The sequence below is a fragment of the Ornithodoros turicata genome, chromosome 1 (genome assembly GCF_037126465.1).
Source record: "Ornithodoros turicata isolate Travis chromosome 1, ASM3712646v1, whole genome shotgun sequence".
NCBI lineage: Eukaryota > Metazoa > Arthropoda > Arachnida > Ixodida > Argasidae > Ornithodoros > Ornithodoros turicata.
Genome location: NC_088201.1, coordinates 231,540,127 through 231,559,202, shown reverse-complemented (window position 1 = coordinate 231,559,202; position 19,076 = coordinate 231,540,127). Strand labels below are relative to the sequence as shown.

The following is a 19,076-nucleotide window of genomic DNA, read 5'->3' as shown; positions in this document are numbered from 1 at the left end:
TTTGGATGACCCTCTGTACTCCTTTAATTGACTACACTCTTAATTAAGGGGGCTCCAAAAATGCAAAAAAGAAATTTATTTCAAATTACTCTACACGCACTGTTAATTTCGTACTTGTTATCATAATTCAAAACTTTGATTCTGTTACGGAGCTACAATAGAAATTACATTTCGGACGCTTTCTTGCTTCGGCGCTGAGCAATGAACGTCGTTGAACAAATCCGCATGCCCACGATAGGCATGGCATTAAATGTCATTTCTAATAAATGACATTCACAAAGGATCCGTTCACTCCGAGAGTTCACCACAGGACAATTTTTTGTCCTTGCCATTAAGAGCACACACTCAGCCTTTGTTTCCACAGAGGGTAGGCTCTCAACCGGATCTACCAGCGGCTGTAAATTAGGCGATAAACATTGCCTGCACACAGCGCTTATAATGCAGGTCTGGAAAATCTAGTGCTCGAAACGGTATTCTATTTTTTTTTTTTCTGCACTCCCTTACATGCAGTTTACCTAGATAATAACGCTATTATTCGTGCAAAAATGACATTTTGATATGTATATTTCCGGTGAATAAGCATTATCAAATATCTGCATTTGTTTACAAGGCATTGGTGCAAAAGACTTTTCAAAATTTCCGTCGTAGAACAGACTTCTTATTATTACCCGGACACTTCAGTAGCACATTTGGAAGGCTCCTTTCCCCCATGTTCTCCCTTCTTTTTCCTTCACCTTACACCCGCACAGAAAAGTGATGTCAGTCGACAACCCCAGTGACATGCAGGTCTTGATTTGTGACAAACACACGACAGAAGTTGCCAGATAGCTGTTTTGCCTTATCCTTGTCATCACCATGACAGTGGGTATTTCGAGTGCTCAAAATCTTCCCGTCACATTACGAAGACTCTCACGGTGAGTCGTTCATCCCTCCGAACAAAAGCTTGTGCCAATCTTGCACCAGAATGTCGCATGACGAGAAAATGATGCTGTTCTCATGTTCCATAAATTGCCGTCTAGTTCCGTATTCGGGGCATTTTTACATTTGGTCAAACGCCGTTTGATCTAAACCCGGTTGATAGACGCCGTTTGTTCGAACGGAGGTCAAATCTTGCAGCGTGTCCTTAGCACCTCTTTTACTGTAACTTTTTACTTGAGCACACGGAGCAGGTAATCAGTGTGCTCTGCTTTTTTGCAATTTTTGTTTGTTGTTGTTGTTTTTTTAATCTAAAGAGCGGAGACCACTGGTTATTTGCAGATTTCCTCTGTCACGAACATCACAGCTGAATAGAACAATGCATAAAAATCCGGCGAACCAGTATGATACATATTGAAGAAAATGGCCTCAGGTTGGGAGCAGCCGATAGTCTGTGCTTCTTCTGGGCACCCCTTTCATAGCCCTTACGACAAATTTAAAGGGAAAGGTCTGAAACGGGATAGCCATTTGTGCACGAAAGCCACTCCAAGTCTGTGGATGCAAAGAAGGAAATTTCTCCATGGTACAAAATAAATATATTAAATTAACAGCCATAAAAAACCTTCATTCAACCTTGTTTAGAGTATCTGTATCTGCAGTCTCAGATCACTACACATGCATACTATAAAAAACAATTTAAAAAATAGACAAAGTACAAAGATCTGCTCCCTGGCTTATATTGCCTACGTTTCAAAGGGCCTCTTCAGTTACATGTATGTTGCAAGAACCAAATTTAGATTCACATGCACATAGGTGTAAAGTAAATAAATGAAAACTGTTCTTTCGCAAAAACAATGGTCAGTTAACTACAAACATTATTAATACACTGTAAAAATTTGTCCACATTCGAAATGAATAAATCATTCAAAAAATATCATTTATTTATTTTGTCAAAAATGTTTATTATTGGACAACTGACATCAATTATTATTGGACAAAGTTTTGGGGAGATTAGGGGTGAAAGGCACGTATGCCGTGTTTAGTTGCTATCTGTCAGAGCAAAAAAAAAACCTATAAATTGTCGAATGGGATAGGGTGAACTGGACCGCTTTCTGGATGCAAAAAAGTGGGTTAGGATGAGGAATGTGTTTATGGGCAGGCGGATTAGACAGAGTTAAATATTCCTTAGGATAACGGTATTTAGAGCTGAAGCTTTCTTTCGTTGTTTTCATCTATTTTTCTTTGTTCCATCAACACCCCAAGTGAACGAAAAAAAAAGATTGATCAAACGACTGCTGCCATTTCGATTGAACGGCGTTATGTATATTTTTTTCCATTAGAGAACTTTCATAAAAAAGCTATGAGAACAGCACAGATGTCTGTTTTGCAGTTGAGTTCCACGTCCAGGCAGACATCTTCTGGAAGTGAGTATGTAACTATATGGTGACTAATTACCTAAAATGCATTAATTAGCTCTTTAATTAGGAAATTTGGGGCGAAATGCAGAAAAGAGTGCATGCCGCGAAATATCCGTCGCTCAATTTCAGTATGCAAATGAGCCGAAACTTGCAGAGATTGCTGCCCCAATTCAGCTGCTATCTACTTGAAAAGTATAGTTCAAAGTACAAGGCCCAGTACCATGAAACCTCCCTACCTTGGACCTACAGAATACAAGGGAAACAAAAAAAGGAAGATAACGGAGCTGTGTTACAAGAAATGTCCCCCGTTTTCAATTCGTCGTCATTAGCGGTACCCTGTCTACCAACTCTTCACCGATAATTATTGCAGATTTCGGTAGATTCGATTTCACGCGCGGATTCGACTTGATGGCATTGCCGCTGGAGCTTTTCAAGCAGCATGATGCTTGCTTGAGGGTTTGAACCCACTCAAGGACTTGTCTCCGAAGTGCCAGCCCACTTTTCACTGCCTCGGCGCGGTGCATGTTCAAAGGCTCTAAACAAACCGAAGACAAGTGCTCACACTAAAGAATCGTGACAATGTAGACTCATATGAACTCCAGAAACTAAATGAACAAAATGCTAAGACCAGTACAGTCAAAATCCTTTACAACGAAACTCAGGGGACAGCCAAAAAAATCGCAGTAAAGGTATTTTCGTTAAAAAGGATGTCCATTATTGGACCTATAGGGCTCCAGCGGGACCGCAAAAAAATTTGCTGTAGTGGTATTTTCGTTAAAGAGGTGTTCGCTATAAAGGAGTTTGACTGTATAGGAAAAAAAAAAAGCTGAAAGTCAAGGACACTGGCTCATTTTGGGTCTTTTCGGTGCAAAGATGGGCTGAGATTGAGCTAATTTGGTCAGAGCTCTGTTCGAAAACCCTGCCCTACTTTTGGGGTAGGTAGGGGTACGACACGGAGAATTTCGTCCCCATGCAGTTTCGATGGGAGCCCGTCCGTGCAACGAAATCTTGTCCGAGCTAGGGAGGTGTCCGTCCTTGGAGGCTTCACCCTACTTCGCGCATTACTGTAAAGGTGGTGTCCAGACAAAAAAGTGCAGTTGAACTGAACACGTGATCAGAATAGTAGGTGCCCGAAAGACATGTAACCGGAGTATTTCGATTTGAAACAACCATACGTATTAGAAAACTAATTTAATCTGATTGTTCAGCAGGCTGCGTGGTCCCAGCTGAATTCAGGAACGTGTGCGACGAATGAATTTGACGAATTTGAACGGACACCACTCTTAACTACATTTAATATGTGGTCCATCGTACTGTACTTCATGTACCATTGATGCCACGTACTTTGTACTTCACTTTAAGTACGATTACGGGTACTTTTAACATCACTGTCAACATGTGCAAATTTTCACATATATTACGCGCGGTTTCGCTCGTTTACAACAGATACGATCGACGAACACTCACAAATTCATTCGAAATGCAGCGACCGACACCACGTACGCGGTACGCGACGCTAAAAATCGTCTCTATCCGTGGCCAGCAACTGCGGCGTGACAAAGACACCGGACGAAACTTAACGTAGACGATGCATCGCTCCACACTGACACTGCTATGCCTTCACACGTAACGACAATGCAACAACGACAGCAGCAATAAGGAGAGGCTGAGAGCACGTTTTGTACCATTTCTCTGAGTTCCTCGACTGAGTGTTGAACACGCGTGTTTCCATGGCCCAATTCATCCTCCTCTTCGTCGATGTCTCGCACACTGGGAAGTCCCGTCGGGTTGCCCGCTCGTGCCTTGTGCTTTCTTTGCTTGAATTTGCCCATTTTCGATCACGTACGCCGACGATGAAGCAACACAACAGAGAGTTGCCGAAGCGCGCGATGATTCACGCTTCTTCTATGGCAGCCGCCATGACCGGAAAGGAAGTCCGGTTTTTGGTTAGTAGCGATGACGATGCGGTATCGGTGTGGCTGGTTTCGGTTTTGGAAATATGAAACCGAAACTTGGACCAAAAAGTAGAGAAACTGTGACTTAACATAACGAAATAACGAGGTTTACTCAGACGTATCGTCCGTCATGCGACGGACATCATCAGTGCCAAACTGAATGAGAGATTACACAACCGGTCGCTATTTAAGGAGATGGGAGTATTGTTCGTGAAGGGGGCCACGGTTTTTGTTACAATCCGAGGGGTCACCACGTATGTGCCAAGACTCTAGAAGCTTTCTGGGTCCCCATCTTTGTTCTCGAGCCTAGGTCACCGCGTTGTCGAAGTCAAAAGAATGCCCCGTGTCCCAACAATGCTCTGTAAGCTCCGTCTTGAACCGTGTGGCGTGCGTCGCGCTCTTTATGTCCCGCTTATGTTCTTTGAAACGAGTGTTCCGTTTCCTTTTTCCTTTTCCGTTTCCTTTTTTCTTTTTTTGTTACGTTAAGTCGGAGTTTCTCCACTTTTTTGTCCAGTTATGTGGTCTCCCGGCTTTTGGTGTATTTTTGCACCGAAACTTGTGTTTACTTGGTAACGGAGAAGGAAGTAATAGTAACAGCACGGTCCCTTGATCACAAGAGATCAGAGCACACGTTAGTAATGCCTTGTGTTTTACTTTGTAATATTTGAATACTATATACGCGAGACTTTTGAGCACTTGTATCGAAATTGACATAGTATATGTATTTTATAATGATTACTAAAAGATCCCATGTCTATGCAGACCAAGTATCACGGGTGCAGTGTATCGAGTTTATCGCTAATTTTCGCAGGCTCGGCTTACATTCGGGGAACGTGCTAGACGCCCCCCAAAAAAGTCGTTACAGTAATAACGCGGGACTTGAGTGTCAATGCATTAGTGGTATTACCCGTGCGTAATACACAGTATTAGTATTACGTATACTCTTAAAAATGAACTTCACCGCATAGCACGCTCCTAGCCAACCATTATCTTGAATGATATCGTTATCTGCCCTGATTTGTTGAAAACACGGGGCGTACGCCTTTTCTGTGACAATTATGAACAGCATAAGTGTCACAGAAATGGCGTACGCCCCCCGTTTTCAACAAATCAGGGCAGATAACGATATCATTCGAGATAATGGTTGGCTAGGAGCGTGCTATGAGGTGAAGTTCATTTTTATGAGTGTACGTAACACCTCACAGTCAAGGTACTACTCATTAGTATCATAATACCGATTTCTGGCAACTATTATGTATACAGGGTGTTTCAAAAAACGTGTCATTCGGACTTGATAAAAAAAACGGGGCGACAGAAAAATACGGGGTAAACGGCACTTGTGTGGCAACTGAATTTGCCATCTTGCAAAAATATTTTCATCTGATTTTAATTAAAATAAATTGAATTTCTTTAATTGAACTCCAAAATTTCCCAAGTCAACCTAGCGTTTTTTTGTTTTTTTTGTTTTTACAGAATTAGAGAGCCCGTAGCGAACTTAGTCAGATCCACCCAGAAATCCGCTCGATATTGCAAAGGGAACTGCCAAAAAAAGTCCCGAAATTGAGGCTTCAAAGTTTCGGGTATTCAACGGCGCACGAAATCAGACGCAAAGATTCGTGGAGAGGAGGACTTGCTCCTGCCCACATGAAAGATAGAAAGTCGAAAAAAAAAGCAGGGCGGGAAAAAAGAGGCGGAATCATTTTTGTTTGCCGCTTATCAACGTATGGTGGAATGTCACCCGCCTTGTTATCGGCGCGTCTTGTGCTGCACGCCGGTCCTGCGATAAACTGTTCTAGCTACATGGGGGCAGGAACATGTCCTGCCCTTCGCGCATCTTTGCGACTGGTTTGGTGCGCTGTTGAATACCCGAAACTCTGAAGCCTCAACTTCGGGACTTTTTTGGGGCAGTTCCATTTCTAATATCGAGCGGATCTCTTGGTGGATCTGACTAAGTTCGCTACGGACTCTCAAATTCTGTAAAAAAAAAACGTTAGGTTGACTTGGGAAATTCTGGAGTTAAATTTAAAAAAAATTCAATTCATTTTGATTAAAATCAAATGAAAATATTTTTGCAAGATGGCAAATTCAGTTGCCACACAAGTGCCGTTTATCCCGTATTTTTCCGTCGCCCGGTTTTTTTATCAAGTCCGAATGACATGTTTTTTGAAACACCCTGTATGTGTTGTAATTGAAAAGACGAGTATTCTTGACCACCCCTGTTATGCAACATGTGTCGCTGGGCGTACAAGTAAGACCATTAGTAGTGTTTCAGGAAGGTGACACGTGTAATGAAATAACCCGGCTTGGTTTGATTTGTAATTCGATTACTTCTATCGACTAGCCATTTCTATTACTTTGCAACCTTTACACTTCGCCATTTTCATAGCTATTTCTAGCCATTTTATACTTCGCCATGAAAAACGAAGGAAATGATGCTTACTGTGCCATATTATCTCGTTTACTTTCTGTTTCTAAAGTGTTTTCTTTTAGCGCAACGTTGGTTTAGTTATCTCAGGCTACAAATTACTGGGCGTCAGGCCGAAAACCAGCAGAAGTCGATGGCAGCCCGGTCACGCTGCAAGGCGAGACAAGCAGGAAGGGCCCTGATTGGCTGGAATGCATAACGTCGCATTTTTATTGGTCCTGTCAATTTCATTTGTATCGTGCCCAGTGCTGTGTGAACTATCTCAAGCTATGCGTTTGATGTGGAGCTGTTACCTGCCACACCGCCCTCAATTTTTTCCCCCGTCTTCGATTGGACGAAGAGGATCGTGAAGGGACCGTATACCAAATTCTTGAGTCTTGAAAGCTGAGCACTGGGCACAGGGGGATCTAATGGTAGGTTCTCTACAGTATCTTCAGGCGGATAAACGTATCTTCGATTGCTCATTTTAGTTATCGCTCAATCTTTGGTGACGATGACGCAATCGAAAAACTCGAGCCGTTAGGTTTCTACTCCGACTTGGCCAATTCCCGAACATTCCGGGTTACATCTTCACGCGGACACCGAACGCAAGCCTTGGATTTCTGAACCGTTCGCGTGAAATCCGGACAGGTGACAACTCTATACATAGAGGTGAGGCGCCAAACTGTTTTCTCAGGTGCCACATGCGTATAGAATGCCATAAACCATTTTCCTGAACCTCTTAAATTGCCAGCACAGTCAGGGCTTTGTCGATCGATGCAGAATAAGAACTCACGACGACATGATCTGAAAGTGTTCACGGGTTCCAGGATGTTTTACGCAACTCTCATGCGTGCCACGAGCTGTAGAATAGAAGACAACAGAATATAATTATATTCTGTTCTCTTCTATTCTACAGCTCGTGGCACGTGGCAACTCTGGTTTTGGGGACCCGTGCATGCACGGGATCCCGTGCTGGCGGTGAGGGATGGAAGGGGCCGTCGGTTGGGTCCTGGGGTCCCCCTGAATTCGCCCCTGTAGAGTTGTGTGCATTCGGATTTCGCTTTTTAAAGGGGACACAGTAAACCAAATATGTCCCAAGAATGTCCTGGGGAAGAACTGAATTTGCCACTTGGATATCCCAGGGCTGTTCGTGAACGTTCCGTTTACGTCCATGGGACGTCCAGGGAACAGACTTTCTTCCTTATTTTGCAGTCCGGGGGACGTTCCATAAATGTCTGTTGGATATGTGGACGTGAATGGGACGTTTAACGCTTCGGTTGGGTGCTAGGAGCCCCCTGAATTCTGACCGTTGCGCCGCCCCTGTATGAGTTGTGTACATTCAGATTTCGCTTTTTAAAGGGGACACAGTAAACCAAATATGTCCCAAGAATGTCCTGTGGAAGAACTGAATTTGCCACTTGGATATCCCAGGGCTGTTCGTGAACGTTCCTTTTACGTCCTTGGGAACAGACTTTTTTCCTTATTTTGCAGTCCGGGGGACGTCCCATGAATGTCTGTGTTGGATATGTGGACGTGAATGGGACGTTTAACGTTTCGGTTGGGTCCTGGAAGCCACCTGAATTCTGACTGTTGCACCGCCCCCTATAGAGTTGTGTGCACTTAGATTTCGCTTCTTGAAAAGGAACTGTAAACTAACTTACTTACTACAACGTCGTTACCGTAGCTGTAATTGGCCTCATTTAGAAGAGTAACTGTAATTCCCTTACAATTAATCTTGATAAGGTAGCTGTAACGTGGTCTCTCTTTTTTTTTAAAAAAAAGGCAGCGTGTCTTCATGCTGCCATGAGTAAATGAATGGAGCCAGAGACAGAGATTAACTTGAAAATACAAATTTATTACTTTCAAACGTTTTTTTTTTCTCCAAAGCACCAAGAAACAACGCACACTTGAAGTGTCGAACGCATGTCAACACATGTCACACCGTAAGACAAGAGTAAGTACAAGAGGAAAAAGTTGATGGCATATTTACAAGAAAAATCACGCCATGACACAACATGCAGGCATGTATTTACACATTGGATTCTTCCGGCGTCACGCTTCGCGCCAAACAGAATTGATACCTTTCATACATCGTGCGCACTCTTCACGAAGGAAATTAAGAACGTGACGTCATAGTGTACCGGATAAATCGTAATGTACAGAGAACACGCAAGTTGAAGGAGAGAGAAAAAAAAGGACTAGAAGGAGGGGAAAACAGGGGGTTGCCTAGCAACATTGTGGGTGGAAAGTTGTCAAAATCGAAGAGCAAGAACACGTGCAGATAGAGTAATGTGATGTTTTTTTGGTAGACAGTGTACAACACTGGTAAACAGTGTTACGTTGTGTTGTTCTGTTGCCGTAAAATTAAACGCTCGAGTCACTAGATAAGCTTATCGACAAGCTTGTGAGATACGTGAGGAAGAATGAGGCGCCATTTTGTTTCCGTGTTTGCTGCCTCTAGGTCTACCGAGTAGGCCTACACTCTAAGAAAAAAAGGAGTAGTTTTACGCCTTTTAGGGTCTAAATGCCTCGCCACAAAAAAATAGTCCCTTTCGGGAGTAAATGCACGGGACTAAATGAATGTCACAGAGTGTAAACTGCATTTCCCGCGCACTTGTAAGAGTCCCAAGTACATAATTCGTGTACATGCATGAAGATACTTTGAAGCAAACCGTCAACCGTGATATATCGCGTGATATAAACTCTTGCGCCATACATAGGGCACAATTTGCGAGGAAAGATGCGTAACTGTTTCTTACTCTGTGTGGTTGGAATATTGCTACGTTGTCTGAGTTATACAGCCTTATGCCGCTCAAATTGACCAAGGGCACATATTTACGTAGACTGTTGCATTCAGGAGACCATGCGCGAAGTTTATAGTGACGATTTGCCGTCCTGGGGAGTAAATGTCGGAACTAAATGTCGGGTTAGGGGACTAAAATGGGGAGTAATTGCAGACTGGGGGAGTAGAAGCTGCAATTACTCCCCGTTTTACTCATTTTTTTTCTTAGAGTGTAGTAGTACACGAGGCTTAAGGTGAGGGTAGCTGTCGGATAGCTTGTGAAACTTCCTCACGTCCCATCCCTCGATTCCCTTTAGTTTGCTTCGCCTGCCTTGACACAGGTGGCGCACATAAACGCTCCCCAGCGTTGATACTTCGAACTGAAGATTATCTAATGACTCAAGATAAGACCAAAAGTCTATAGGTTCAAATGGAAAAAATGTTAGGCATTTCAGGAGTAAGGCCAAAACTGGAGGACAGTATAGTGAGCACGGAACTTTGGTACATCGCATTTGAAATAATCATCAGGATATAGTCTTTGGTTTATGACAGGGCAAACAATGAAACCGCGAACTAGAATCGAACGTTGTAACTACATAGGAGTCTCTACATAGTGTAGTATCCCAATTTAAATATTTTGGGGCAACATAGTCACTACCATAGATACCAAGCTCGTTATGGAACCATCAGTGAGGGTGTTTAACAATAAACTGGTGCTTAAGATCTCTGAAAAACGTGGTGATCTAGTTGAAACATGCCAGAAATCATCGTATCGAAGGACGATAGGTGAATATATTTGTTACTAGAAGGTAATGACGATATCTTATCAGCCGATATATAACAAACGATTCACATTATTTGCAGCAACGAACAAGTGGTTGAATAGGGGGGACCCGCAAAGATGCGACGTACAAGGGCACGCCAAGTAGCAACGTTTAGATTCACGATTTGCATATCCTTATCATCGTTCATCAGGACTATATCTTTGTAGGTTGAGATGAGACTTGACAAAAAAACAATATCACACATGCATTCGCCGAGTAACACTATTGTAAGCACATATATGTCACTATAAAAAAAAGATTGGGTGCAATAAATTAAACGTATTAAATAATTTGTGATAGAAATATACCATGCGAAAAAAGAGATAACGCTGTTGTTTCATTCGTGAGTACATGATTTTCCGTGACAGCATCATCACCACTCTTTGATATTTGATATTGATACAAGCACACTGGTTCTTAGAAGACGACGGTTATACGATGTCTACGAAGTGACTTTAGGACGTCCGGAGGCCGTCACGCAGCGACCTCAGTGCGAGTCGCTGCCTGACCGAGAACGGAAGACTCGCCGACATCCGACACCGGGCTCGAACACTCGTCGCTCGACCCCTCGTGGTGGTCGTAGGCGGACGAAGCACCGGCAGAAGCATCGGAGACGGGTGGACTCTCTTCACGAGGGCATTCCTCACGGTGGTCTTCACGCTTTACGTATCCCTGCTCGTCGGGCGTGTCTTCTACGTCCATGTGGTCCGATTCCGGCGGCGTCAAGTCTTCGTCAACGTCGGAACCCCTCTTACGCACCAGAGAGACGTCTTCCATTGCGTCTTGATGTAACAAGGCGTGATGTTCCAATTCAGCCCTGAAGAAAAACCGCTGGTGACACATGGGACAGTCGTACGGCCTTGCCTGAAGTCCGTGTGAGAGCATGTGGCCCTGCAGAAGGTGGGGCGCCGTAAAGATGACGGAACACAGGTAGCAGCTGAAGCCCGTCCTGCAACCCTGGAAGGTGTGCTCGATGAGGTGACACTGCAACTTTGCCGGGGACTCGAAGACTGAACGGCAGAGCCGGCACTCGTGGACAGAGCCTTCTTGTAGAACGTGTGTTGCGACATGCGCTTCAATTTCGTCTTCGGAGCTAAATGACTTCTGACACTTGATGCACTGGAAAGTTCCGGTCGCGTGGACGAGCTTACGGTGATGCTCCAGGTCAACCGGAGACTCGAACTTCACCCTGCACTCAGGACACCGCGACGGGGTTCCCTTGGCGTGGAAGCAGTCCTTGCACATGAAGGATTGCATACCGTTCTCTTGACGACCGGTGATTATTAAATTCGACGGTGGCATCTGCTGTTCACACACACAGCAAGCTGTGCTTTGCGTCGTGGCGTCGTTCTGAACGACATGAAAGCGAGCGTGAATTCGTAGCTCCACTTCCGACATGAGGGTCTGCCGGCATATGACGCACGGCAGTGGAAGTCCAGGACCGCCGCCGTGCGAGGTCACGTGAGAGACGAACTGTTCTTCAGTTCGGAGAACTTCCCTGCAACCCGCGCAGGTGGACCCGTTTGTCACCTTGCAGTGCGTCAGTTTATGTTCGGCAAGCGTGGTCGCTGATGGACAGACTTCGTCACATATGTTGCACTTGTGTTTCGTAGGGCTCGCTGTGTGGCTCTTCATGTGGTTCTCCAGGTCTGACCTAGATTTGCAAGGCTCGTTGCAGTAGGCGCACAGCAGGCTTAGCGAGTTTAAAGACTTCTGGCTGGTACTGCTCGAGGACGACCCGCGAACGTTGTGCGTCTGGCGCCGGTGATTAAAAAGCGCCGCATCTGACGCGAAGGTCTGATCACATATGTCGCACTTGCTGTCCTTCCTGGACTCCACCGGTCTCGGCTTGACGCTGAGATTTTGGACCACGTCGTCGGTCTCCGTCTGTATGGTGAGGTCTGCGGTGTGACAAGCCTGCATGTGTTTCTCGAGCAGGAATTCCACGTGGAACGCTTGACTGCACAAGGTGCACGGGAACTGCTTTCCGTGAGTGTCCAGGTGTCTCTGCAGAAGCGGCTCGCTCGCAAATGTCTGTTCACACAGGAGACAGCGGTACGGCGCCGCCTTCGCCAGGTGCGTCACTTGCACGTGGAGCGCGAACTCCGGCTCCGACCTGTAGGCCGCGTTGCAAGCGTTGCACTTGAACACCTGACACTCGTTGCTGTGCTTCACGGCGAAATGAACCTGAACTCCAACTTTGGAGTCGAACACGTCTCTGCACAGCGCGCAGCGGTACAGGTGATGAGCGTGAAGGTCGAGCAGGTGCTTCTGCAGCTCGTCGGGCCTCGGAAAGAGCTTGAGGCAAGCCTGACAGCCGTACTCCACGGACGTCGCCAAGAAGTGGGAGGCCACGTGCGACTCAAGTTGTTGCGATGACGGAAACTCAGCGCGACACTCCGGGCACGATCTTGAGATGCGGCCTTCGATGTGCGACGCTAAGTGTGCTCGGAAGGACTCGAAGTCCGGAGACGCCGCACCGCACTGGCTGCAGATCAGCGGACCCGTCCTGGTGTCCACCCCGGCCATCGCGGAGACTCTCTTGCTGAGCACTTCCGTGAAGCTGTGGGCTGCCAACGTGTGCGTTTGAAGGGCGTGCACGCTGGGCAGCTTCATGCCGCAGTACTCGCACTCGTAACTGGCGTCGACGATGGACGCGGCCGTGGTGGCGGCGGGAGGGGACTGCCGAGAGGAAGAAGAGAGCTGGCCGTGCTCGTGGTGGTGGGAGCCGGAGTTTGCGACGAGAGAGGCGGCGGAGAAGGGCACGTGAGTGGAGCGAACATGAGACTGGAGAGCTTCCAGGGAGGGGAAGTCGCGCCGACTGCAGAAGCCACATGGGAGTTGAGGGTCGGTGTCTTTGCTCCGGCTGGGTGGGGAAGCCGAGCCCGACCGATCGGAGTCCTGTGAAAGAACAAAGTGAGGGGGATGTAATTGGTTGAAATTGGGAATGTAAGCTCGTGGAACATTGAAAAATTAAAAAAAAAAAAAGCGAAACGGTTGGGGATTTCAAAAGGCTTCATATTGCACTGCTGGAGATTCCCACTTACGGGGGGGGGGGGCGGTGTCGTAACAAAAAGGCGAAGAAATAATGACGGTCTACTACGAAGCCATTTCTAAGCTGAGGGGTTCCTCGCACGCTTAACATTTTCTGGTCAACTGATCTGCTTCCAGGGGAACCTTCCTGTACGTTTGCCCTTCTTTTGTGATGTTTCGATTTGTGATATTAATTTTGTTATAATAATAATAATAATAATAATAATAATAATAATAGTAATCACTAATAATAATAATCTGGGGTAGATTTACACGTAAGATGAGATTTTTTCTTCAATTAATGTTGATTACGTTGATGATATTGATACATATTTAAGTGGTCGAGCGACTACGACATTCTAGGTTGAAGTGTTCCACAGCTTGGGTCATTCCAGGAAAACAAGTAAATGTGACCCATCCCCCCTGTTTGGCAATTCGGTGAGTTTCGCAACGCCAGAACTGGGTTACGTCACAAGCCTAGCACATCATTTTGTGTAATTTAATTTTCATTAATTACGTCTATTATGTCGTTTGAGTGTATACGGCGTGCCAATCAATATTCAATCAATGACAGTATTCTATTTAGGAAGTAAGAACCGCTGCCATTGAAATGAAGCTGAACCATTGTGCGCCCACAGGGAGTAAGATGCAAAGCGTTCGAATTGTTGGGCATAAACGAAAACGATCTAAGCGTGTTGCACTCCTCCGCAGGCAACTCAAGGTGTAACTCAACTGCTCACGCGCGCTGCACCTGTGTAGTCCTATTTTGCGTCCGAAGTAACTCGTTCTTTTTTTTAAGTAACTCCGTAACTGTGAGTTACATTTCAGGCTGAAGAACTTTGCTATTAACTTAGTGACATTTTTTCACACAGTAGCTTAATTACCTCGTAACGACTTCTTTCTGACGGGTAACTTCTCGATGTATGGTGCTTCCTAGAGCACCGTAACATCAAGTGCACCAAAATCAGTAATTAGTTACTGTTACAAGTTAGTTTTGTAGAAACAACAACAACAACAATAAACGAAGGAGAAGTGATGATGACATGGGATGTTGCCCCGTGGTACCCACAGTACCCTACCCCACTTCACAGAGGTTAATATGAGAGGATGAATTATGGTGAACGCGAAGGCGACGACATGGTCGGAGTTCTGTTTAGAGCTCTTCGAGGAGTAGAAAAGTAACTGTAGTTACTACAAAAAAGTAACATGTTACTTGTAACTCAACATAAGAGTGTTACAACACTCCACGGCGACGCCCAATAGGAGGCACCAAGTTCGTCTCGACCCATTCGGTTGCGCGCAAAAAATAAATAAATCAATAAACAAAAAAGGGTGATGCTCGCCTAGACGGGTGTCGTAATGCGCAGCAAATCTACTCCACACAGTAGAAAGAGAGAGAGAGTTTACAAATCCAGAAATCGATTTAAATTCGACCCAATCTACATGCAGTCCGATACTTTGGACCAGACGAGTCCACCGAGTTTTTTAATTTTTTTTTTCCTGCCGTCTTGCATGCAAACAGGCTTTTGTGCCACCCGGTGCATCCCTTTTTTTCCCTTATATACCTACAGCAACGAACGCGCCTAGCGAAATTACGTTGCAAATCCGCCAACACGCGGTAAACCTCTTGGGAGCGCGAGCTGGAGAAAAAGGAAGGCTTCTGGAAGAAGTGCAGCTCGGGTATGTTGTTTCTTTTTTTTCTTTTTTTAAAGGTTCGCGTTATATCCACGTCTTTTTTTTTTCCTTAGCTTCGTGCTGCGTTTACGTGTTTCGTCTTCCCCCCCCCCCCCTTTTTTTCCATATTCCCCATTCTCTTTATACTTCGTCGTGGTTCCAGTCACACCCGTTTATTTTTTATTTATTTTTTTGTACAACAGCACGCGGTCTCCGAGGGAAATCAAATTTTCGCCGACAGATGGACTTTGAGACTCAGCAGTGGACGAATTGGATAAGGTGATATGCAAAAACGGAGTCGTGTATTTGGAAAGGGGAAAAAAAGGAAAATATGGTGGGTCCCCTTTAAGATGACGGACGACAACTCGGCAAATGGTGCGGAGACTTTTAAAAGATGGAGAGAAAATGGGAAGGCGGCGTGTCCGGTGTCTTCCATTCGCTGTCATCATCTCTCGGATGCAACATGCAAATATGGAAGTGAATTACGCGAGAGGCGCGATGCGACGAATTCCCGCGTGATTTGCTGTCAGGGCGTTCGAATGCGGATTGAGGGAGGAAGACGTGTATCTCATTTTGTTGTTGTTGTTGTTGTTGTAGTTGGAGTAGAGGAAGTAACGTGATAGAGGAAGACGAGAAAAAAAAGAATGGCGACGTAAGTCGCGAGGAAGTCAGACTGGCTACCCCAGACCACTTAGCCAGCAATGGGAGGAGATGTTGTGCGAATGGCTGCTTCAAGTAGTGTACATGGTCACTGTTGAAGTCTCACCAAAGCATAATGCAAAGGCAGACACCTATTGTGGTGCTCACGACAATAACTCTACACTCTAAGAAAAAAAAAATGAAAGATAGAATTTTCTACTCATCTCGGTACACTCTAAATCTTTTCACACCTTTAAAGGTGTAACAACGTGCATGGCGCACGCCTTTTTAGGTGTAATTTTGGTAACATCATAATGGAGCACGGTTTCGCACAAATTTTCTTTACTCGAGTGTTGTCTGTCCTCCAAAAATTCAGTCTTGCAACATCTCAAGATTCTTCAACAGTATTGTAGACACTTGCGCGTGCTCGATTATCGATAGCGATGCATATATGCATTAGCTCGTACCTACGATATCCAAGACATAATGAAAGCAAGATTTGGACTGACACTTGATCTTTAGTAATGCTTTCCAAATTTTGTAAAATATCATCCTGGAGATGCAATGTTACGCAACCGGGTTGAATGTTCATAGCGCACACCTTTAAAGGTGTGAAAAAGTTTACAGTGTAGAGCTGTATTGCAACCACACATCTACTCAAACCAATTTTAGATTTTTGGGCATAACTATACAGACTAGAAACAAACTACAGAGTAGAAGCTATCGTTCTACAAGCCTGGGGTATAGGAGATTCTACCTTTTTATCTTTCTTTTGTAAGAGCACATGTGCACTCCCTTCATTTTTGCTTTGTGAATGTTTTGAAGCGTTTCTTCTCGTTTGCAGACGGTATATTTCGTGGCAGTCACTGTTGGCGATGTGTGTTGCAATATTGTTTCACGTGGCAGAAGTATTTTTGCAGCAATAGAGGGGGGGGAGGGAGCAGATTACGAATGCGTGGAATGACGTACCTTCCTGCAGCCATTCCTCTGCGATTCTGTTCCATTGCGCGCAGGACTTGCCAAGCCAGGACTGAGCTTGTCCGTGGAAGACGAAGAACTGTCTTCGCGCGATGGCGGCATCTGTTAAAGGAATAAACATCAAGGTCGATTGATGGCTTGATTGATTGCAGCAAGTTTGATTCTGGCATTCACATGGCGTTCGGGACTTCCAGTGGGTCGGAATCACGTCACGACAACCACACGACAAAGGAAGCTGTCCAGTTTAAGCTCGACAATGTCATGTAAGCCATCTCAAAGGAACAGCACGATTGGCTTAGCGTGTTCTCAGCAGGTGGGCACATTCTGATCCTATGAGATTACCTATCATTTAGCAGAATATGAGCGGGCTTTAGTAAATGGAAAGGCATTCAGCATAACCGCTTCGAAAAGATAAGTAATTCGACTTGAGGTCGCTGAAATGCTGTCGCAAAACTTGGATTGGACAGCTTCCTTTATCTTATCATTTTGCGTTGAGTCCTTCTAGTCCTTCTTAAATTTATCGATACGATTCGCAATTAATCGTGAAGCAGACAATCAGTAATTTCTCCGGAAATCCACATCTGGGGGGGTGGGGGGTGAGAGATTGCAGGGCGGAGTATATGATTCTGGGTACGTGCATATGAGTACACTGTTAAAATAGAACTTCACCACATAGCACGCTCCTAGCCAACCACCATTCCGAATGATATCATTCTGTGTCATGATTCGTTCAAAACAGGAGGAGGAGCCAGTCTGGGACAATGCATAATGTGTCTCAGATAGGCTCCTCCTCCCATTTTCAGCAAATAAGGACACAGAATGATATCATTCGAAATGGTGGTTGGCTAGGAGCGTGCTATGTGGCGAAGTTCGATTTTAACAGTGTATACATACTGGCATCAGACATGAATGAAGCATTACAGTCAAACTCCTTTATAGCGAACACCTTTTTAACGAAAGTAACACTACAGCAAATTTTTTTGCGGTCCCGCTGGAGCCCTATCGGTCCAATAATGGACATCCTTTTTAACGAAAATACCTTTACTGCAAATTTTTTTTGCTGTCCCCTGAGTTTCGTTGTAAAGGAGTTTGACTGTATCAGAAATTTCAGGAAGGGGTATTGCAAAAAACCAGAGGGGATGCATGGAAACCCCTGCAGATAGTAGCCAGGACAAGCCAGAACTAGCTGTCTGTGTGTTTTTCGTATCTTGCAAGCGTTAAGAATGATCCGTGCCACTTTACGTAGGCACCATTCCCGTTTACTTACTAAGACTATTACGGATTACGGACCAATACTTACACTGGTGTCGACAGCAACACCCGTTGAGAAGCCCTGCAACGAGGAGTGGCCAGAGATGCGCCCGTCTGCAGACGCCGTCTTGCGGTGATTCTGCATATGAGACGTGAGTGCAGCGGCCGTGTTGTAGCCCCGGTTGCACAAGGCACACTGGAAGGGCTTGGCGTGATCGTGGGTCTTCATGTGGATCTTCAGGTGGTCCGACCTGGAGAAGGCAGCTTCGCACTGCGAGCAGCGGTACTTGCGGTCGCCAGTGTGAAGCTTGACGTGTCTGTCGCGACTGCGCTTGTGTTTGAACAGACGCTGACAGAAGTCGCAACGGAAGGGCATGCGGTCGCTGTGAACCTGTGGAGGAATTGAGGTGACCGTTAGAGAGAGAGGGCCGCACGTGGTTTGTGTCCGAAATGGGAGACCATAAACAGTTTAGATTAGATGATTGTTCTGTATACGTGGAGGGTTCTCGATGTGCGTTCTCAACAGGTTACGTTATTAACGCCAACAAACCAACTAGAAGGAAAAAAAAATGATGAGCTTGAGAGACGCAGAGAGACGGAAAAGGATCACAAGGCAAGGAGGCTCAAGTAATCCTGCAGAAAGGCTCCGATATGTTGAGTGTTCAGTAGTCTGGTTTGTTACGATGATATGGGTTAGGATATGGGTTGATATGGGTTAGGATATGGGTCGATATGGGTTACGATATGGTTAGGAAAAAATGTAGAATTGTCAGCATCTCTGGCAGCGTCTGGCAACAGGTATAGCATCGGAATGTGCGGGCCCGTATCCCGCACTCTTGAAACAAAGCTTCACCGCATGGCACGCTGAGGGCCAACCATATTGTACAGAGTGATACCTCTATATCACTGTTGATTTGTGGAAAGCGCGTACGCCTTTCTGTGACAATTAACATTTCTGCGTAAGCGTCACAAAAAGGAGTTCGCCTCCCGTTCTCAATAAATCGGGAGAGAGGACGATATCGTTCGGGATGACGGTTGGCTAGGAGCAATGCTATGTGGTGAAGTTCATTTTTAAGAGCCATTACCCCCCTCCCCCACCTCATTTTCAAGAGTGCACTGCTAGCGCTTTTTCACCAACTATAGCCTCGTTTACATGAATATACGACGCAGGCCTATCGTATCCAGTTGTCGAATCGAATC

The 19,076-nt window shown here is 45.3% G+C and overlaps 2 protein-coding genes across 3 annotated transcripts in view; both read right to left on the bottom strand.

The window, feature by feature from the left end:
• Positions 1 to 4,255, bottom strand: part of LOC135379082 (HEAT repeat-containing protein 3-like) — a 56,989-nt gene extending 52,734 nt beyond the window's left edge. The window contains exon 1 of the mRNA XM_064612330.1: positions 4,019 to 4,255. Coding sequence (XP_064468400.1) covers positions 4,019 to 4,165 — 147 coding nt within the window. The 5' untranslated portion in view covers positions 4,166 to 4,255. The remainder of the gene's footprint in view (positions 1 to 4,018) is intronic.
• A 5,199-nt stretch (positions 4,256 to 9,454) lies between these two features.
• Positions 9,455 to 19,076, bottom strand: part of LOC135377154 (zinc finger protein 423-like) — a 73,405-nt gene continuing 63,783 nt past the window's right edge. For both annotated transcript variants that reach the window (XM_064609450.1, XM_064609448.1), the window contains exons 3-5: positions 17,926 to 18,267; positions 16,617 to 16,727; positions 9,455 to 13,202 (exon numbers count right to left, since the gene is read on the bottom strand). In XM_064609450.1, coding sequence (XP_064465520.1) covers positions 10,776 to 13,202; positions 16,617 to 16,727; positions 17,926 to 18,267 — 2,880 coding nt within the window. In that variant the 3' untranslated portion in view covers positions 9,455 to 10,775. The remainder of the gene's footprint in view (positions 13,203 to 16,616; positions 16,728 to 17,925; positions 18,268 to 19,076) is intronic.